At 58.1% G+C, this 20,878-nt stretch overlaps 2 protein-coding genes across 3 annotated transcripts in view; both read right to left on the reverse strand.

Moving 5' to 3' along the window:
• Positions 1–4,928: 4,928 nt before the first annotated feature.
• STAC3 (SH3 and cysteine rich domain 3) lies at positions 4,929–8,266 on the reverse strand. The gene is made up of 11 exons (XM_032204891.1): positions 8,201–8,266; positions 7,524–7,782; positions 7,281–7,378; positions 6,960–7,035; positions 6,780–6,874; positions 6,602–6,668; positions 6,345–6,394; positions 6,128–6,231; positions 5,589–5,640; positions 5,239–5,376; positions 4,929–5,027 (listed from the first exon to the last, which is right to left on the reverse strand). Exons 1-11 carry the CDS (start codon positions 8,264–8,266, stop codon positions 4,929–4,931), a joined length of 1,104 nt encoding a protein of 367 aa, XP_032060782.1.
• Positions 8,267–10,221: 1,955 nt separating this feature from the next.
• The window catches only part of R3HDM2 (R3H domain containing 2), a 53,666-nt gene continuing 43,009 nt past the window's right edge, over positions 10,222–20,878 (reverse strand). Inside the window, exons 13-24 of one of the 2 annotated variants that reach the window (XM_032204827.1) lie at positions 19,414–19,598; positions 17,501–17,590; positions 16,614–16,856; positions 15,839–15,965; positions 15,167–15,405; positions 14,618–14,772; positions 14,215–14,315; positions 13,310–13,479; positions 12,981–13,125; positions 12,792–12,892; positions 12,363–12,447; positions 10,222–10,863 (exon numbers count right to left, since the gene is read on the reverse strand). In XM_032204827.1, coding sequence (XP_032060718.1) covers positions 10,520–10,863; positions 12,363–12,447; positions 12,792–12,892; positions 12,981–13,125; positions 13,310–13,479; positions 14,215–14,315; positions 14,618–14,772; positions 15,167–15,405; positions 15,839–15,965; positions 16,614–16,856; positions 17,501–17,590; positions 19,414–19,598 — 1,985 coding nt within the window. In that variant the 3' untranslated portion in view covers positions 10,222–10,519. The remainder of the gene's footprint in view (positions 10,864–12,362; positions 12,448–12,791; positions 12,893–12,980; positions 13,126–13,309; positions 13,480–14,214; positions 14,316–14,617; positions 14,773–15,166; positions 15,406–15,838; positions 15,966–16,613; positions 16,857–17,500; positions 17,591–19,413; positions 19,599–20,878) is intronic. The other variant, XM_032204828.1, reaches the window with a different exon arrangement.

A 20,878-nucleotide genomic window follows, 5' to 3' on the forward strand; every position in this document is an offset into this window, starting at 1 on the left:
CCCCACGGTCTGGAGGTCAGGGCTGGGGGCAGCCGGGGGGGGCAGGTGCTGCTCTGAAATGCCAGGTCCCACTGATGGTGCTCAGCACCCCTACACCAGCCAGAATCCTTCTGCCAGCCCTCGTCAGGGACTTCCCCCAGCTGGAGGCAAATCTGTGCCCCCCTGCAACTCATCGCTGCCCTTGGTTAATGCCCAGGTGGATTTTACTGCGCCACTGAGGTCATGAGCAAAACTGATGGGGCAAACACGAGTTTGGGACCTCTGGATTGGGCCCACCAGGGGCTGTGAACAAGGAGCCGCCAGCTTGCATGACTCTGAGTTAGGCAGCAAAGTGGGGTGGCTGGGGGTCTCTGGGGACCCCCTCCTCACCAGCGTCCTATTCCATGCAGACCCAGAGCTCCTTGGCGGGCTGCGGGGCCTGCAGCAGGCATGAGCTGCTCCCAGCAGGACCAGATCTTCCCTGGACGCCTGGGGTCTGCTCTGCTGCAGGCAGTGGGGCAGGGGGCAGCGCATTGTCCCCTCCAGCTTGTTCAGATTCTTCCTGTGCCTTCTGCCTTGCCAAATATTTAACTAATTAACACTGTCTGCAGGCTCCTGTTTACGCAGCTTGTTGTTGAGCCGAGGAGGACTCCCGGATGCCTCAGAGCACAGAGGGTGCAAATTGCAGCCAGGACCATGGGCGTGAGGCTCAGCCTCCAGTCCTCTCACCTGGTCTCTCCCCACCTTGGAGAGCCCCCACACTGCCTGGAGCAGCCTGTGCCGGCACCCTGCGCACCCGGAGCAGGGATGGGGGAAGGCACCTCCCGGCTGTGTCCCACAGCCCTGGCTTTACTCCATCTCCCCCTCAGCAGGGCGTTCTCAGTCCTAGCAGCCTTTTTGCCAGACCCCAGGTGAGGAAAAGCAGTGCAAGTGGCCCCTCCATGGTTCCCTGTCTCCAGGGGGTGCAGCCTCACCCCCTGGGCTGGGGGAAAACAGCATCAGGATGCCCCAGTCCTATCAGCTCCAGCATGGTGGACATGGGTGGCAGAGTAGGAACTGGTGCTCCCAGTGGTGGGTGACTGGGGGCTTAGCTGGGGGGCACAGCATGGGGCAGAGGTGGGGGCTGAGGGGGGCAGCAGAATGAGCCCTGCCAGGGACCACCGTGCAAACACCCAAGCCGTCTAGGCAGGCTGAGGCCAGAGCGGCTGCGACAAACAGCCAGAGGCAGCGCCTGCCTCCTGCCCTCATTAAATCCCCCCTAACGAGCTCAGCACCAAGCCCTGGGGCCTGGCTGGACTCAGAGCCGGTCATTACTGCTGACAAGGAGCTGTCAGAGTGGAGCTGCGGCCCCCAACCTCCCCCCTGCACAGGAGCACAGCCAGGGGACACCCCAGGGCAGGGAGCACCCCAGAGCTGGAGACACCCCTCCCTTTAGAGACCAGCAGGGTCCCCACAGCCCTCAATGACACAGGTCCTGCGCGGGTCGGGGCACTCAGGTAGCAGAGGGCCTGGGGGGGGGAGGGGGGATGGTTCTGCCCCAACAGCACAGTTGGGCTTGGGGGACACCAGGAAAGGAGGGACAGGAGAAAACCCCAAGGAGAGGTGTTGGGCTGGGTGAGAGGCAGCAGGGTCTGGGCTCTGTCCCCAAGCAGAAGGGGGTTTTGGGCAGGAGAGCAAGGCTGTGGGGCAGGGCTGCTGCTCACCACTGGATTTTCCTCTCCATCCTCCTCTCCCTGGACTCGCTGGGAGTGGGGGAGATGCAGGCGGCTGCCTAGCGCAGCGCGCCCTGCTCGAATCTCACAGCGGAGCTGCTCCTTCCTGGGAGCACCCTGGCACAGATAAGGAGCCCGGGGTGATCCCTGGGGCACGTTTAATCTGGGACAGGACAGTTACTGGATAAATACCATAAATATGTAAATTGCATTTATGCTGATTTATGGCAGGGTGCGTGTGTGGCAGGTGGGGGGGGGGAGGGCAGGTGGGGAGGGGAGATGAGACAGTTTGGTTTAGTTTAATGCTTTTTTTTTTTCTGCTTTAGGATTGAGAACAATCCTCTGATCATCGCATCAGCCCAGCTGGAGGAGAAGGTTCAGGCAGAGCCACACAGGCGGGGGCCGCTGGGGGCCAGGCCTCCTGCATGGGGACAAGCAGTGGACAGGCTGTGGGGTGCCCACGCAGCCCTGGGACCCCCGCTTCCAGCTGTGCTGCCTGGGGCTTGCTGCCTGCAGGACTGTGCACTGGGGCCCCAACCCCTCCCTGCTGGTGCTGCTCTCCTGGGATGATGTATGGATCCAGCACGAGAGCAGCGGTACCTCAATTAATTTTGAGCCTTGCAAGGACTCCTGACCTTTTGTGAGACGTACAGAGAAATTGAGGTGATTAATCTAGCAGGTCAGGGTGGCTCCTCCACTCTGACATTCCCCACGTGACACATGAGGTGGGGTGGGGAGCAGACCCCCTTCGTATAACCCAGCTGCAGAGGGTTTAGCAGTGGGACACTGGCTGTCCCCCCACCAGCAGAGTCACTGCCCCTGTGTGTCACAGCTGGGTCACAACCAGGCTGCAAGCTAATGGGGAGCACGAGCACACCCTGACCTTGTGCCTTGCAGCCACAGTGTGTTACGAGCACGCAGACCGGTGTGTGCAGCCAGTGGGTGAGCATGGCATGCATGGTCACCTGGCAGCGTCCATCCCTCCCACGCAGGATGGCCGTGGCACTCAGCCCCTTTCCCCATTAGGTGCCAACAGCCCCCCAGCCCTCCCCTCCTCTGCCTGCATCGCTCTTGCCAGGGACCTGCACCCCTGGGCCCGGAGCGGCTGCAGGGAGCACCTGGACAGCCAGGATGCACATGTGGTGCTGGGGGGGGAATCACCTTTTAATTTCATATTAACTGCTGATCAATCCAATTAGATCCTGCATGTAATGAAGGCCATCTGCTTGGGAGGTGGGGCCCCAGCTCTGCCTCCCCACCCCAAAACGTGTGCAGCCTCCCGGGAAGTCCATGGCTGCTGGCAGGGAAGGGGCCTGGGGGTAGGTTGGGGGGGCAATGAAAAGGGTTTTACCCAATTTTCCAGATGACTCTAATTAAGTTGTTCTCTTCAGCTGTTAAATTAGCTGGAGCCCTACCCCTTCCCTGGGTGGCTCCCCCCTTCTCCTCCCTACTTCCCAGATGCAGCAAATCAGCTTCCAGCCCTCCTCAGCACCCCCCTGCGGGGCCCTGCAAATAAATAAATAGACAGTCCCAGTAAAATTAACCATATGAGAAGCTGCAAATGAGGTGGAAAATTTTAATGGTTCCGCATTTAAAAGCTGCCTGGCAGAGAGGAGATGAGCAGGGAGGAAACAGTCCTGGAGGCTATGTGCTGCCCCCAGGCATGCTGTGGTGTGTGGCACCCCGCACCCCCCCTCCCTTTTCATCGTTCCCTTCTGCCTATGGGCCTCCAGTATACCCAGTACACCTCCCAGCTGGCTCCTGAGACACTCGTACTGGGGGACAGGGTGTCTGTGCCCGATACCAACCTGGTCCCAGCCTGCTGGGTAACAAGGAACAAATGCCCCTGGGGCTGGGGGCTGTCACCCCCTCCTGGGGGTCCAACGCTGAGCTCTGGGGTGCAGGAACTGAGGGACGGCGGTGCCTTGCTTTGGGGCTGCTTCCAGCAGTGGTGGTGAAGCTGCAGGCAGTGAGGGCCCTGCTGCGTGACCTGGGACCCCTGCAGACATAGGAGTGGGGGGCAGCGGTGGGGTCTTGGGGAGCCCCTTGGGGGGCAGCAAGGAGGCTGCTTTGCCCTTGGACCCTTGCATGAACGCTCCCCGCAGCACTGGGCTGGGGCTACTTCGCGAGACACCACGAGGGGGCACCACTGCAGCTGAGCTTTTTTGCATAGATTTGCATACATTTGCATCATATGCATGGAGGAACATCGTGCAGCAGCAGCGCCCCCCCTCAGCCCAGAGGCAAGGCCGGGGCAGCTGCATGGGGCCCGCTGAGGCTGGTGCTGGGAGCCCTGCCAAGGGGCCCCAGTGGCCCTGTCCCCATCCCCGTCCCCATGGGTACTGTGACCTCGGTGGGCCCTGCCCCAGTCCTCGCAGTGGACCCCCGAGTGCTGCCTCCGCAAGGGGCCGAGGCTGCGGGGGCCTGGATGGAGCCCCCCTGTCCGCTGTCCTGGGCGGGCACCTGTTCCTGGCTCGGTGCTCGCCCCATGGTTCCAAGGACTTGACCCGTCCCTGGCACTGTCACCTGTCACCCACGGCCCCTATTCGGGCCCCGCTGGGCCCACTGCCAGCACTCGGCCCCAGCCCTGTGCAGGCCGGGGGAACATGGGGCCCCTGCCGAGGCTGGGCCAGCTCAGTGCACACGTGGAGCACCCTTGGGTGCCAGGGTTCCACCAGAGGAGCTGGGGGCAGAGGGGGCCTGTGTGGGCGAGGCCTGGGGGAGGCTGGGCCGAAGCTCCAGGCACACATGCGAGGCAGGAACGTGCCGCACAGAGTGTCACGCATGGGCCACGCAGGAAAGCATCACTGCAGCCCCTTCCGCAGCAGCACTGTGGTGACCCCCCCCTCTCAAGGACGTTCAAAGCGGGGAGGGCTCAGGAGCAGACATGTATTGCCAAAACACAGAATTACACAGTCCAGAGCACTGGGACAGAACCCCACTGACACCCCCAAGTCATCCACCACCCAAGGCACAGGAGCTGGGTGGCATCCAAGCAGCCCCCTCCTCACACCCAGGGTCTCTGCAGGCACCAAAAGCCCCAGAGGGGAACAGCCCCAGAGTGGCACCTCCCGTGCCCCTGGCCTGCCCGGTCCTGGTGGAGACGGTCCCCACCGAAGGCCCCATCACCACAGGCATCAGGGACAGGGTGCCAGCCATCCCTGCCTGGCTCCGCAGCTCCCTGCAGCCAGGGTCCATCCGTCCCCCCAGCTGGGGGGCCCCGGGATGCTGCCCTGCTCAGATCTCCTGCAGGAAGTCCACGGGGAAGAGCCCCACTTTGCGGCCGGTGTAGACTTTTACGTAACCGTTCACCTCCTCACCTTTCTGCACCACGATCTGGGGGGGAAAGGGGTGTGGGTGAGGTGCATGGGCCCTGGTCAGCAGGGGAAGGGGGTGACCCCCAGGAAGAGGGGGACAACAGAGAGGGTCCAGTACAGGGTGCTGGGGGAGACAGACATCGAGGGAGGGGGGCAGTTAATGAAAGGGGGCTGGGGCAGAGATGGGGGGCTCAAAAAGCACTGGTTGTGACCACCTGGTCCTGCCTCACCTGATCCTTCTTGAGCGTGATCTGCCCAATTTCCCGGTTGCCCACGAAGGAGCGAGTCACCTTGTGCACCCGCTCGCCAGCCCGCACCCGGATGATGAAGTTCGGGGGGAAGTAGCCAATTTTTTCACCAATCTTCCCCTGAAAGAAGTCCATGGATGGATGTCAGGCAGGGGTTGGAGTCAATCTATAAGACCCCCAGATACCCTCAACCTGCAGATTGTGCGTTGATTAAAACACAGCAAATTTAGGGGGCTGTGCCCTTGGAGTGCAATTTGCACCTCCAGTCGAGCTCTCCCTTTTCTTTAAGCTCTGCATGTCTTCTCTCTGTGTCTGCAGGATATCAGCCTTACCCGCCACCACTCCTCATTGGAGTCATCAACCACCGTGATCTTCTCCCCTGGCCTGCAAAGGGAAGGAAGGGCTTGGTGTGAGGGGGGCTGGGACCACTCTGCTATGGGAGAAAAGGAAAATTGCTCTTCCCGTGGCACAGACTCTTAGGGCTCCATGTGGAGGATGCACACAGCTCACGGACTCATGGACAGGTCCTGTACGTGAGCAGCTCAGCCTCAAGTCTGGGGTGCAATAAATCAGCGGAACCATAAAAGACAAACACCAGCAACCTTAGAAATGAGGCTTGTGCCCAAAACCTGGGAGCTGGGAGAGCTGGCTCAGTGAGAGCCAGGGCTCCCCCTCGATGCTTTACCCATAGGGGCAGAAAATCCACAAAACCTACACCAGAGCCAGCATGGCTGTAAATTCTGCCCTCATTAAGTGGCTGAACCCTCTGGGTTCCGAGAACCTCACTGTTGAGGTGATGGCATCTCCCCCTCCCCACTGGACAGCCCTTCCCCCCATCACCCCCGTGCCCACCGTGTGGCTGCGAACTCACGGGAAATCCAGGTCATCTTTCTCCAAGGCTTTGAAGCGATAAAGCGCCACAAAATAGTGAGACTGTAGATAGCCACCACGCATCCCCGGCTGGGGCTTCTTGTTCTTGGAGAGCAAGAAAGGGGGGTTCAGGGCTACAGGGAGACTGGGCACAGCCCCAGGGAGCCCAGCAGGGAGGGCTCAGAGCCTTTGGGGTGTAGGGTGAGGATGATGCATACCTTATCATCTGTCGTGCTCTTCTCAGCCTTCTTGTCCCCTTCAGAAGTGCCTGGAAATGGGAGGGGAGTGGTGGTGGTGACATTTCTCCTGCTGCTGCCACCCCACCCATGGCACCAGCCTCGTCTCCAGGACCTCTTATGCTCAGGAGATCCAAGACCTGAACTGGAGACCCCCTGTCTGCAGGGCAGATCCCACCCTGGGGGGGCCCCTTCTGTACAGTCCTCCCCGCAGCTCCTTCCCTGTCCCATGCACTCACCGCCCTCCGTTTTGCCCCCTTCTGGTTTTGTGGCCTCGGGTTCCTCATCCATCATCGCAGCCAAAGGCTGCAAGGCAGAGAGCAGTCAGTGGGCAGGGAGCTCCGGGTGGCACTGGGGCACAGGCTGCGGGGCCAGGACCCTCGTGCCTTTGGGGTGACAGCTCAGCCCTGCACTCACATTTTTCTTATCATCCTGCCCTTTCTTGCGCTCCTTGTTGGCCATAATGACGCCTGTCCGGAGGGTCTCGAACACAGGGTCACTCCTGTTGGCTGCTGCTGGGGCACAGACACTGTGAGAGGGGTTTGGCCACGGGATGTGAGGAGAGGGGGACAGCCCCGGCATGGGGACGCTACTTACAGAGCATCTCCTTGACGCAGGCGTACTGCTGGTCACTGTACAGGGGTGAGCTGTACGCCCGGCGAAACCCTGGGGGCTAGGAGTGGTAGGGGGGTCAGAGCATCGCCACCACCCAGACCCATGAGGGCTCGGCGGTGGACGTGGTGCCTGGAGGTAGCTCAGGGTGCTGGGCAACCCCTCAGAACCAGGAGGGCAGGGGGGTGATGGGGTGACGGCACCCGGGCTATGGCTGCAGGGACCCAGCCGCTCGCTCCCCACTGTGGTGCTGGGGTTTTCCCTGCGGGGAGGCGCCGTGAGCCCAGGGCTGGGGGGAGCACTCACGATTTTACCGAAGCAGCGTTGCATCTCCACGTAGGACTGGCAGTGGTGGTGGATGTTCGTTTTGCAGTTCTTGCACCTCAGGCCGAACTTGTTGTTGACTGGCCGTGGGGGGGTGGCAGGGGGGAAAGGAGAGGCAACGTGACACTGCAGCTGTGGGAACGGCTGGGCTCGGGCCCTCGCCAGCCTTGGCCCCCAGCCCTCGCCCTGCCCGCGGCCCCCAGCCCGAGCACCCGTGGGACTCACGGACGATCATGCGGGCACAAACGTCACAGAACTTGGGCTTTTTGAAGTAATGATCCTTGAACTTGTGGGGTTTGTCATTGACAAGTTTCTGGGGCTCAGGAGGGGGCTCAGGCTCCTCCTCCTCTTCCTCCTCTTCCTCCTCCTCGTAGATGTAGTAGATGGGTCCCCCTGAGGGGCTGACAAGCTCCCCGTTGGGCTGCGGATCTGGCGCCACCTCCTCCTTGGGTTTTCGCTGGAAAAGTTGCTTCAGCTTCTGTAGCTGCTGGGACAGGAGAGGATGCATCGTGCACTGTGGGTGCAGCGGCGAGGAAGGCAGGCAGAAAAGCTGGTGCCCGGCTCTCTGCTCCCATGCTCTGACCTAGAGACCCCTTCTTCCCCCCTAGGTGGGGGTAAATCCAGGCACCTTGGGGCAGAAATGCTGGGAGGATGGGGTCCTTCTCCCAGCCCAGTGAGGTCCCCACAAAAGGAGCAGCTGTGAGTCCGTGGGGATGCAGCGCTCCAAACTGGCAAATGGCCATCTAGAGCCCCACTTGCCTTGGGGCCTGGTAGGCATTCCTGATCCCACAAAGGGTCCTGCATTCCCAAGCCCACAAAGGCTCCTGCAGCTGCTGCAGGGACTGTGCTAGGAAGCTGGCTTCCCCCCACCTGCCCAAGCTGTCCTGCAGGTACCCACTTACCCGGCTCTTGGGTTTCCCACCTGAAGCGGGTGAAGCTGGCGGCTCTGGCACTTCCTTCTCTGTCATACTACCGGGGAAAACAGAGACACGGTGTTGGCTAGGGCTGGCCCCACTGCAGGTCCCTGGAGGGAGCAGGAACAGCCAGACCTTGCTGGATGGGGAGCATCCCCCAAGGCAGTGTCGTCTCCTGCCACCCTGCCTGCCCCAGGAAGGGGCCACCTTTGCTGGGGACAAGTCCCAGGGCCCAGCACCTCCAGGGGCCCTGCTGCAGAGACTGGAGAGCAGCAGGCGCTGCTCCCAGCCCAGCGCACGCAGCACTGCTGCTCGCAGGCTCAGAGACACGGTCCCAAGTGCTGTGAGCCAGACCCTGGGCTACCTGCATGCGTCACCTCTGCCCAGACATCTCCATCTCACAATTAAACTGCAAACGGTGCCACTCTTGGCCCCCTGTGACAGGCGTGCATGTTTCACTGTCCGACATCATGGCACAGCCCCGCTTTCTCCTCCCCAGAAGCCCAGTGCTACCAAGGGGATGGGATCTCTCCTGCATCCCCCCAAAACATTCCTGATTCCATCTCTGACAGCCAGCCCACCATCTGCACAGCCCCTCCACCCAGACATCACCATGTTTGGTGCTACCTAACCCCGGGCTCCCACATACCCCCATGGAAACCCCCCAGGATGACCATTAAGGAAACAGCGATGGGGGCTGGGGAGTCCTGGGGCAAGGGGTGCTGCTGGAGCCAAGGGGCCCCGGGGCCTTGCAGTGACGTGTGTGGGGTGGGGGAGGGCTTGGGGGGGGTCAGTGGCCACGAGGAAGGGGAGCTGTGCACTTACGCCGTGTTCGGAGCTCACGTCCCGCGACGAAAAACCCTGCAAGGGGTGGCCGGTGTCAGAGCCTTTGCTGGCTGCGGAGCCCCCAGCCCAATGTGCTGGGTGCGCAGGGAGGGGGGCAGCCGCCCCAGTCCCGTGGAGAGCGGGAGTGACAGGCCAGAGGGGAGCCGACAGCTGAGCGCTGGCGGAGGCTGACGCCGAGAAATTGGAGCCCATGCGCGAGCCGGGAGGGGAGCGGGGTGGAGGAGCCGCTGGCTATTTGCGTTGGTGGGTTGCTGGGCGTCACAGCGGCCCACCCACCCCCTGGCACGGGGCAGCCACAGAGCCAGGGCACGTCAAGTACTCCACCAGCCCCACTGCCTCTTTTGTTGCTGCATTCAATGCCCCTGCAGCTGGGAGAGGGAAAGGAAAGCGGGGCAGCAGTGGGTACCGGGCTCTGGTGGCTGCCCCGGGCAGCAAACCTTGCTGGTCTGCTCTCCGCTGGGACAGAAACGTGCACAGGGAACCCACTGCTGCCTGTGCTGGGTTCTGTGGTCCTGGAGCTGAACCCCAGTGCCAGAGGTCCTGGACCTCTGTCCCCGAGAGGCTGTGGGTGGCCCTGGAGCAGGGGTTGGAGCCCAGCCCTTCCAGGTAGCTTTTACCTCTCCACCTGCTTGTGAAGGTAGTGTCCAAGTGTGGCAAGAGGCTCCAGCTGCTGCGTGCAGTGCCATGGTGAGGTTGGTACCAGCCCAACTCCTGTACATGCAGGGCAGGAGGGTTGCATCTAGCAGCTCAAGGGCTGCTCCCATTTAATCCTGGTGCCCCCTGGCAGGGAATACAGCCGGGGACACCCCAAATGCCATCCCACACAGCTGCGTGGGGCCCAGCTGCTGGGAAAAGAGGCTATGAACATCCGAAAGGGGGACCCAGACCCAGGTCAAAGGGTGCAGTGCTCCTTTCCCAGTCTCAGCTCCCAGCCTTGGCAAGGCCACAAGCCCTTGCACACACCAAGCACCAAGCATGGGGCAGGACCGGGGCAGGAACACACCCTCCTGAAAGCCAGGGAGCTCATTCTGCTCTCTGGTTGTCATCTTACCTCAAAGAAGCAAACAGAAAACCCCTAGCACTGGTACTGACAGAGAATGGTAAAACAGCGTTAAAGTGATGGACAAGTTTTCTTTTTATATTTAAAAACAACCTCCCCCCAAACAAAAACAAAAATACCCCCCAAAATAATAACCAGATTAAATAAAATGTGCAGTGAACATACCAATCAACACCTGTATGTGCAGTTCAACACAGTGCTTAACAAAACAATATACACAGGGTAAGGTGGGTGGGCATGGGCGTCACTCCAAAAAAAAAAAAAATCAATTTCTTGTCTCTTAATTAAGTCCATATAAATATATCCAGGAAGGAGGGCGAGAAGAAGGGAGGGCAGAAAGGAGGAGAGAAGGCAGAGGGAAGTGCCTGCAGTCCAGTGTGCTCTGTGCCCATGCATGAGCCCTACTGTGAGCTGGCACGTTCCAGCACTCGCAAGTCGTAGTTCTTTTTGGCCACACGCAGCTTGAAGCGGCTGAGGGAGTTGTTGAGGCGGAGGGAGGCATTCTGGGCAGCCAGCGGGCTGGGGAACACGGCCACGATGGTGTATAAGGCAGCAAGGTCAGTGTGTCTGCTGTTCTCTGGAGTCCCGTTGCTGTCCCCGCCAACCCCATCTCCGCGACGCCCCTGAGTCTCTTTGAGCCACTGGATTTTGGCACCAGCCATCGCAAGCTGGGTAAAGAGCTTGTCAGCCTCTGTCCGTGTGATGCCCTCAGGCAGGTCCGTCACCTCCAGCACTCGGCCCAGCACTGCGATGGAAAGACAAGCACATGTCAGCAGCTGCGGTTCTAGGGTGGCAACAGCACGGAGGGATCTGATGCCTCACCAGCTCTGGGGTTGGAGCGGTCGGTCTCTACCTCGCCCATGAAAGCAGAGCTTTGCTAAGCTGCCCCCACAACAGAAATGTATTTTTTGAAGCCAGTCACTTCTTCCCCCTCAAGCCGCCCCTACCAGCCTGGTCCCTGCAATGCCCCATCCTGACCCTTGCTAGTCCCCTGGAGTCAGCTCCAAGAGGAGACTGCTACTTCCCAGGGCTCCAGCAACACCAAGTCCTCCTCGCTTCCTTTGTCTGGGCTTGGCTTTTCAGTTAGGGCTTTCCCAGGTGTCCTGCCCCACCTTCCCACCCTCTGCCCTGGCAGGGAGGACAGGCTGCACCCGCAGACAGATGGCTGTTGCACCTTGACATATGCAGACCCTGAACATGACTTTGCCCATTGTGCTTCCCCCACAGGGAGCAGGATCCCCTTGTGTACCCAGGCCAGCGTCGTGCCAAACTCTCTGCCTCTGTCCTGTGGTACCCAAACACTTCTGCTGCCTCCTGGCTCCAGCCCTGGCTTTTGGGCTTAGCGGAGGGCTGGCTGAATGGATTCTTTGCTAATATTAACATGGCATGTAATGAACATGCCAGCTGCAGGGAGGGGGGACAGCTCTCCAGGCAAGCTGCTCTTAAAGGGCCCCCTGCAACCGGCTGTGCTTGCTGGTGACGAGGAGGGGATGTAGGGGACACATCTGGAGCCTCCAGAGAGCCCGTGCAAACTGCCTGCCCTACAGGCCAGGCTCACACCCAGCCAGCAAGGCTTGCACAACTGGGGGGAGAAGCCAGACTCCTTCTGGCTTGACACAAGCAATTGGGGACTCCTGGGAGGGAAACAGGAGGGAAATGGTCCTTCCCTCCACTCCTGGAAGATCCCAAAGCTCTTCACAGAGATGAGGGCTTTGCAGCTCCTGGCCCCACTGGGAAACTGGCACATTAGAGGGAAGGGGTGCTTGGGAGGATAATGGTGGGAACAAGGTATCAGAGGTCTGGGCAGTTGCTGTCTGCTGACAGAGGAAAAAACCCTGAGTTCTGCCTGCCAGCCCCACCTGCTCCATCATTTCAACCCTCATGGGGGCCATCAATAGGGCCCAGGTGACCTGGTGCTCATTCCTGCCTTTCAAATAGTTTTTCCCCTCTCTTCCGCAAAAGCTTTGATCGGTGTAGGCAGCGTTCACTGCAACCTGAGCAACCCTTGTCCCCTCACCTCCCTCTGGACACAGATGAGAGGGACTGAGCATCCCCACATGCCCCAGTCAGGCCTCACATGGGCTGTGGGGTGTGCGTGGGGAGGTGGTGGGGGCAGGAACTGGTCTGTGGGATGCTTGTGTGGGCAGAGGGGGCATCTGGGATCTCTGCCAATGCCACCTACACCCCGTGCAGGAGGGACCAGGCAGAGGGCAAAAGGGGAATTGCTCAAGGAAGGTCACTTGCCTACATCACTTGTCCCAAGGTCAGTGGATGCTGACTTGAGGGCGTGCCTCTTGCTCCGGTTTCCATGTTTCATTCCAGTCTGTCCCTTAAAGAATAAAAACAGCAGCACGTCACCCGAGGAGAAATGGTGGCCTCACAGTGCATCCCAGGGCAGCGGGTGGGCAAGACCAAATGTGACTAGGGGGAATGGAGACACCTGGGTGAAACCTGCACCACTGGCACCTTTGTAGTGGCACTGTGCTTCTGAGGTTAGAGGAGACCAGGACACAGCCTTGGTTCCAGGACACTCCCAAGGACCTGGGGCTGACAATGCTTCTAGGCAAAGCCAGGGACAAGGTGAAATTCTAAGCCCAGTGTGGTCTGTGGGGGGGGTCTTGCTCTGCTCCCACAGCAGTGAAAAGGATGGATGGGGGTCAGCCCCCGTTTTACCTGGTGTGTATTGTAGTTGGGCTGGTTGTGGAGCAGTGGTGGGGGACAGATAGACAAATTATACTGCAGCGGCTGGCCCAGCAACGAGTAACGCCCATCACCTACAAAATTTGAAGCAAATATTGGTAGGTGTCTAAAGAAATCACAGGAAGGACCCACCCCTGTGCTGTTCCCACTCTTTTCCCTTACCTTGTGCTGGACCCATGGGCCGGGGGAACTGTGTGAGGACTGGGAGGGAGCTCAGCCCCGTGCAGACGCTGTTGAGGTTGGTGACAGGAGACGGCGTCGGGGACTGCGTGGGCGACGTGATGGGGCTGTTCAGCTGGGTGCTGGCCTGCGGGAGGGAGAGGGTCAGACACTCCCAGTGCTTGTGACCAGTCCCGATCCTGTCTCACCACCGTGGGATGAGCCCACCCCCTTCTCCCAGCCCACGCACACAGCATGGATGCCGGCGTCCTCTTTCTCCCACCAGGCTGCTCCCAAAAGATGAGCCGCCTTCCTCCCAGTCCTCTCAATACCTGAGCACTGGTGTCTGGGTTGTACAGGTCTCCTGGCTTCTGCCCCCGCTGGTCCAGGCTGTAGTACTTACAGTGGCTCCACTGCACCACAGGGGCGTTCTGGGGGGGCTGGGGGCCATTGGGTACATTCAGCTGCATCACAACCACGCCAGGGCCTGATGGAGACACCCCTGGGGAGAGAGGACAGCAGCAGTATTGCCCAGGCTCTGCACACTGCTGCTGCTCGCTGTGGAAGAAGAGGCAGCAACTGCAGCCTTGCACTCTTCCCAATAACACCTCTGCCTCACTCTCTCCTTCACCATTCCTGCCTGCCCAGGTGGATGAAGAGGGGCCCTACTAGAACCCTGCCAAGATCTCTGATATCATGCCTTACATCAGAGAGATGACTTTTTATCCAGGAAAAATGCAAGAAGAGGGGACGAGCCGAAGACAACTTGTGTGACCTCTCTGAGCATCACAACACAACCCCAGGCAAAGGATCTGACCCCAGAGCTGGGCGCAGAGCCCAAGTGTTCTGGTTCCAGCTCCAGCTCTTGCAGTAATTCACCAGGCCCCACCTCACACCCCTGCAGCTGGGACAGGATGCAGGGATCCAGCTCTGTCACCCCATGAGCTGCCCCGGTGACACTAAGCCCTGCTGCCAGCAGAGGGAGTCTGCAGCCCACAGCAACTCGCTATGGCTCCTACCCTACCTGCTAAGGTTTGGGGACACCAGGCACAGGCCAGCGTCAGCCTGTGAAGCCAAATCACTTTGCCACATCCTGAGGACTCACAGTGAGCCATGGGACGGGTAGCAGTAAGAGAGACTGGTCTATGAACTGGCAGCCCCTACACCCCTTTTGCCCCTGAAACCTGATCCAACCCAGGCAGAATTGATGCCAACCCTGACTGGGGACCCCTCTTACCTGAATACTGCTGCTGCATCTGTGGGGGGCTGCAGGGCGAGGGGGACTGTGGCATCTGGTACTGTTCAGAGCCGGGCGGCTGAAGGAACCCCACCGAAGGGCTGTGAAGCAGAAAGTGCTCTGAGAAGCTGCAGAGGATGGGGAAGAACCAGCAGGACTGTATGCAGAAGCAGCCCCCTCAGTACATGAGAAGCTGGAAAGACAGCTGCCTCTGGGGGAGCAGCACTGCATCCTGCAGGGCAGCTGTGCCCAGGAACCACTGGCTAGGGGACTTAGCACAGGGCAAGCTGAAGAGACATTTATGGTGCCCTACCACCTCCCCTAGCTGCAGGAGTACGACGTGGGACCCTTTTGGCAGCAGGGTCTCCCTCCCCATGGCAGGCCAGAGATACAGAAGCTCTACCTGGTGCCATTCTGCTGGGCAGTTGGGATGACGCTGTAGTAGATGGGTACACCCCCAGCCTGAAGCCCCCCCTGAACGGACTGGCTGGCCGGTACGAGCACTGGCTGCTGGAAGGGCTGCTGGACCACACTCTGGGACTCGTTGGCCACGGGAACCTGTGCAGGGAGGAGAGAAGCAGCTGTCTGGAATGTAGCAGGGAGAATTGACCCCAAAGAGACGCCAGTGAGGTCCATACAAGGTACAAGAGATACCAGGCAGTTGTCTACTGCTGTCCGGAGCAATCTTGCCCAGGAAAGGGCAGCCCCTCTCAGCTCTTCTTGGAACGCAGTGGCTAAGGGAGCGGCACGCAGTCCTTCTCAAGAGCTGCCCTACACTGGTTCAAATGTGAACATGTCCCCCACCCTAGCTGGCAAACACGCATGATCTTCTCAAGACGAACATGCCTGACTTTGGCTCCGTCCCTCATGCACAGGAACAGGGCGCTGCAAGGCCTGCAGAGCTGAGGTCCCCTCCCCAGCAGCCCCTCACTGAAAAGCAACCGATGCCTACCTGGTATGAAGGCAGTGGAGTGTACTGGACCATCAGACCTTGCATCTGGCTCCCCATACTGTTCCTCTGGCTGCTGAGGAGGCTCGGGGGCTGTGCCTGCTGCACTCCCATCATATTCTGCATCTGGCCCCCCATACTGTTCCTCTGGCTGTTGAGGAGCCCCCCGGGGGGCTGTGCCTGCTGCACTCCCATTACACCTTGGTATGTTTGCTGCTGGTTGGACATCATTGGCTGTAAACCTGTCAGAAGAACATTTAAATGGAGCAGTTTTGCAGCTGGCCAAGGTAGGCAGCCTGTGACTTGGCGTATGAGAGGTGAAATCCTGCTTCGGCCCCTTCTCTTACTAAACAGTGAGAAAAGGGCTTCCCTCCTGGAAGATGTTAAAAGAGCTGAAGGAAGCTCCTGGCAGCACCCTGCAGCACCTCAGTGTAGGCTACGTGCTGAGAGGGAGAGAAAAGAAAGCCCCTGCAGCCAGGCCAAGTTTCAGCTTTGCTTTGCACTGTCAAGAGGCACTCTCTAGCCAGCAAATCCAGCAAAGAGTGGCAGAAGAGCACCTTAGGACAAGGAAGAGTGCCGGAACCCAGACAGTGCAAGGGAGATCCTTAAGAGCCAAGGGAGTGCCAGGGAAGGGAAACATGCTGCTCCCTCCCCCCTTCCATCCCCATCCCTTACCAGGTTGCTGGGTTTGCTGGGGGAGCTGCTGCGTGCGCTGGGAGCTGTAGGCCACTGGGTGACTGAGAGATCGGTATTGCTGGCTGGAGTTTGGGTACTGCCCAGGAGGGTAGTAAGAAACCTGAATCTATCAAAAAAAAAAACACAACCAAAAACAAACAAACAAACAAAAAAAACCAACATGGTGATGAGAACATAAGAAGAAGTGGGACCAAGAAAGCTGGACCCTCAGGACCAGTTTTCTCTCTCACCTGGCCTGACTTCTGCTGAAAAAAATACCAACCAGGGCTTTGGCTCTGGCCAGATGATGGCTCCTCAGGGAACTGCAGCCCCTGCCCGCTCCTCCCAAGCCTGCACTTCCAAGCTTTTCCCAGCAGTGCAAGAGCACAGTAGGCACAATTCTCACCATAGCTCAGGGGAACAATCCTAGAGCCATAATGTCCTGCGAGACCCCAAAGAGAGCTTAGAGGTGTCAGTCCTGAATCTGGTCACTGTCCCTCCCCCAGTCTGAGCCAGAAATGGACAGAGGACTCCCCAGGCAAGTGCCTTGTGAGCTCAGAGTGACAAGGGGGCAGAAATCATACTGAGCCTAGCAAGGGAGCATGTGGCCAAGTGCTTTGACCCCTCTGTATCGATCCAACACAAAGAAGCAGCAGAAAAAGAGGGGGCCCGCTCCCAGGAAACCATTTATTCTCTTGCCTGTTCCCCAGCAGCCCCTTGCCTGACAGATTTGTGCTGAGGGGCACGTCCCCTCCGGGTTCGCATGTCTCCTTACTTGCTGGGGAGGCTGCATGTAGCCCTGGGGCTGCAGCACCTGCTGCGTGGGGGCCGTGTGCCCTGAGGCGGAGTAGTTGGAGGTGGGAATGGGCTGCCCAGGAGTCGCCATGATGAACCCAGTCTGCTGCGGGTGCTGGGAGATGAGGGATGACTGGAACATAGCAGAGGAAGGATCCGGTGCTTCTGTAGAGCCCTGCCGGCTGAGGCTGATCTGCCCAAAGGGGTTGCTGAGTTCGTCAGCCTGCATTGGGGATAAGCGGGAAGGATGGAGGAGGACAGCATGTAGGACGACAGCAAGTAGGACATGGCTCTACCAAGTAGGTGGCAGACGCCTTCTCCCAACTCTGTGTGCAGGGACTCTCCCAGGAAAAATCCCCAGAACTGAGCCACAGACCACGAGCGTACTGCAGGACAGGGACAGGGGTATGTGGGCTGCTGGGGAGCCCAGAAGCTCAGCAGACACTGGTGCCATACATGGCCCCACACAGGCAGGAGTGGCCCCAGCCCAGATGCTGTGTCTGCAGGGCACACCATGCCACAGAGAACGCGTCATTCCCAACAAGACAACACAGGGGCTGACCATGAACTGCAGGGCAGCAGCGGCCCCTGGACCCCAGTGCTGGGCACAAGCAGCTCTTCCCAGTGGAACTCTGGGCTTGGCACTTACTCTTCCCCAGCCTCTTTCTAAGACCAGACACTCCAGCAGTGCCCGGCACTGGTGGGTCCCACAGCCTCTGGCATCCCACTGCAGCGCAGGGCCTCCCTGAATCCCAAACCCACTGGGTGCAGTGTCTGTGACATACCTGATTAGCAAAAGCTCATACAACACAAACACAGCACACGAGTACAACAGAGGCAGTGCAGAAGAGGAAATGGGATTTATACCAGGTTGTACTGCTGGGGTGGAGAGACTGGCAAGAGGACTTGGGGGCAGGAGCTTGGAGAATACTGAACAGGCTGCAGCGCTGGGACCGGCTGAGACCAGCAGAGAAGGGAGCAGAGGAGAGAGATTTGGGTTGGAGAAGGTAGGGGGGATGGGGAGGAAGGATAGGAGGAAGGAGAGAAAGAAGGAACAACAAGGTTAGTCAACTGAGCCAATTGCCAACACACAGAAGTGGGCATTGCAGAGGGTTGGAAAGCACGGAGAGCAGAATGGGAGAGCATTCATCTCTCTGTGAAGACACACAGCCTGGCCAGTTGCTTTGTGGAAGCTGTGACAGCTGACTGTGTTCACAAAGCAGGTCTTGCCTGGCATGAACATGACATGAGTTTACAAAGGTCAGCTACGGCCAACAGCAGCAGGAGAGTCATTTCCCCCCAGCACAACCTTTGTGCCTCTCCCACTCCACTGCCCACTTATGTATGGCACTGACTGCCAGCTTTCTCTGCCGTGCTTCTTGGCCTCCCTTACCAGTACCCCTGTGCTTCACTCTTGCCTTCTGCAGGGGCCCCTCTCACCGTATTGCTGGGAGGACCTGCTGATGCCTGTTCACGATGTGCTTTGGGCAATGGACCTGGGATGGTCAGCACTGGGCTGTTTTTTTGAGCATCTGATTTGCCCTTTGGTGAAACAGAAGGTGCGTGCACATGGAGAACAGTGCATCTGCACGCTTTTCACCAACAGTGAAATAAACAAAAAAAACGTGTTTCCAGGAGCTAAACAATTAAGAGAACAGCCAAACAGCGGAAGACAGAAAAAAATGGCCCAGCAAGATGGAGTGGTCCTGCACAAGTTCCAGAAAACCACTGTGTGTTCAAATCACCCACTCAGGGCACTGCTCTGCTAGCTTTAGCACTGGACTCTGGCTACACCTCAGGGAGTCACTTTATCTATAGAACTGAGATGTTGCCTTTGAGTTTCAGTATTGTCTGCAAACAGATCCACATCCCTGGAGTCGGTCTAAGGGCCCAAGAACTACAGCCTCTCTCCATCCTCACTCAGTTGGCAGATGACAGCAAAGGACATGGAGAAAAACAGATCTGTTAGCATCATCTGCAGTTAAAGGTACTTGAAGAGGCTTGCTTCCTCACACCAAATCCCACTGAAAACATTTGTACTTTACTGTACGCACCACTCTAAGCATGAGGGATCCTTTCTGGTGCATCATTTATAAAACTCACAGGCAGGTTGAGGTCCAGCACCTCAACTGGGGCACTGAGGACACTTCCCACACATATTACCCAGCTCTGCACCTATTCAGCACAAGGCAGCTTTGCTATCCCAATGTGCCAGCTCTTGTGCTGTGGTTTCTTACAGCCTTCGGAACTAAGTATGTAAGGATGACAGCCACAACTGCTTTCTCTAGGGTTCCATCTTCATAAATAGCCCCACAAGGCACTGGAACATCACTTGGGTTTAACCTGGGGAGGGTCTGGAGAATACACCCAGGCCCAGGCCCAGGTCTGCCTCTCTGCAGGACATCAGGTGGCTAGCCATGGGGTCTCAGCACTGAGGAGCTCAAACCCAGCTGCAGTTTGTGCCATTCCCTACTAGGAGAGCAGCCAGTCCCGGAGTGCAACTCTGCCGCTCACCAAAGGGCTACAGATGCCTTGCTAGGAGGGCTGTTGGCAAGTTGAGATGTCATGCATCATTTTCAGACACAGCAAGGCTCCCTGAACTTCCCCTACTCTGCCTCCAGCTCAGAGGGGCTGTTGCTCCCTAACAGGGAGCAAGTGTGAGTGCTCCCAAACCCCGCTGGGCAAATATGAGTCCAGAGCATCCTGGGTATGTATCGGCTCTGCTGGTAGTGGCGTGCCTAAGGAGTCCACTGAGCCCTGGGTACGGTGCAGCAACTCACCTGCGATATCATGTGGTTGCTCATGGCTGGCTGCTGCTGGGGTGCTGGTGGTAGTCCTTGTGGCTGCGGTGGTGGCTGTTGGGGTGGTGGCGGTTGAGACTGCTGGGATGTGCAGGGAAGGAGGCCACGGCTGGGCTGTGAAGAAGGGGGTTGGCTGCATGCTTCAGGGGCACCTAGTACCAGACCTTGAACAGAGAAAGGCACAGCAGGGTTGGTACCTATGAGAGAGAAGTCACGATTCATTGCCTGGGGTAGGGGTAGGAAGTGGAGGGGGGGATGGATCCTGGCACTCCCTCCTGTACTGCATCCAGATCGCGTTGGCTGCTGTGCAAAAGGGAGCTTCCTTCTAAAAAGAACAGGGTGAGCGGGCTGCAGGCTAAGTCACTAGTTTGCCTCACAGCAAACCAAGGTATTTTGAACCTTGGGGGATCCTCAGGTGTCCTCTTCCCTGACCCCAACCTAGCACCCTCACTGCACAGGGACAGCCTGTGACCCCACTCCTCACAGATCTTCCCCTCTACACCCTTCACTATCTTCATAACCCTCCTTTGGACACTCTCTAAGAGTTTTCAGTCTTTTTTATATGAAACTGCACACAGTACTCAAGATAAGGCTGCATCAGTGCAGAGCAGAGTGGGACAATCCCCTCCTTTGGCCAGCTTGCAGTGCTGAGCTTGAGGCACCCCAGCCCCTTTGGCTGCCTGGGCACACTGTTGACTTGTATTCAACTGGATGTCTACCACAACCCCCAGATCCCTTTCTGCAGGGCTGCCCTCCAGCCTCTTGCCCCCAGTCTGTACATGCAGCCAGGGTTGCCCTGTCCCAGGTGCAGAATCTGGCACTGGCTCTTGTTAAAACTCATGCTGTTGGTAACTCGCCAGCCCTCTAATTTGTCAAGATCTCTCTGCAAGACCTCTCTCTACCCCTGAGGAAGTCAACAGCTCCTCCCAACTTAGTGTCATATGCATACTTACTTTGTATGCCTTCAAGTCCTGCATCCAAGTAATTTAAGAAAACATTAAAGAGAACTGGCCCTAAAATGGAGCCCCAGGGAACTCCACTAGTGACTGTCTGCCAGCCTGACATAATTCCATTTGCTGATACTCTTTGAACCTGACTGTCAGCCAACTGTACACCCAACGTATTATATTATATTTATATAATATATTTAATTATTATATATTTTATATAATATATTTAGATAATATATTTATATATATTAATATTATATATTAAATATATTATATTTATCTAGTTGTATGCTGGACATTTTGTCCGGAAGGATGTCCTGTTTTGTCTGTGAAGAAGACTCTAGAAATGCCATGGGACTTCTACTGGGAAGAGAAACCTGGCTGGTAGCAGCAGTGCCTGACTGGTAGAAATGAGAGGTTACTAAATGAGGGAGCTGCTGGACATACTCATTTCAACTCAGTGGCATAGACTAGTCTGTGGAAAGAAGCTAGAG

The sequence above is a fragment of the Aythya fuligula genome, chromosome 29 (genome assembly GCF_009819795.1).
Source record: "Aythya fuligula isolate bAytFul2 chromosome 29, bAytFul2.pri, whole genome shotgun sequence".
Classification (NCBI taxonomy): domain Eukaryota; kingdom Metazoa; phylum Chordata; class Aves; order Anseriformes; family Anatidae; genus Aythya; species Aythya fuligula.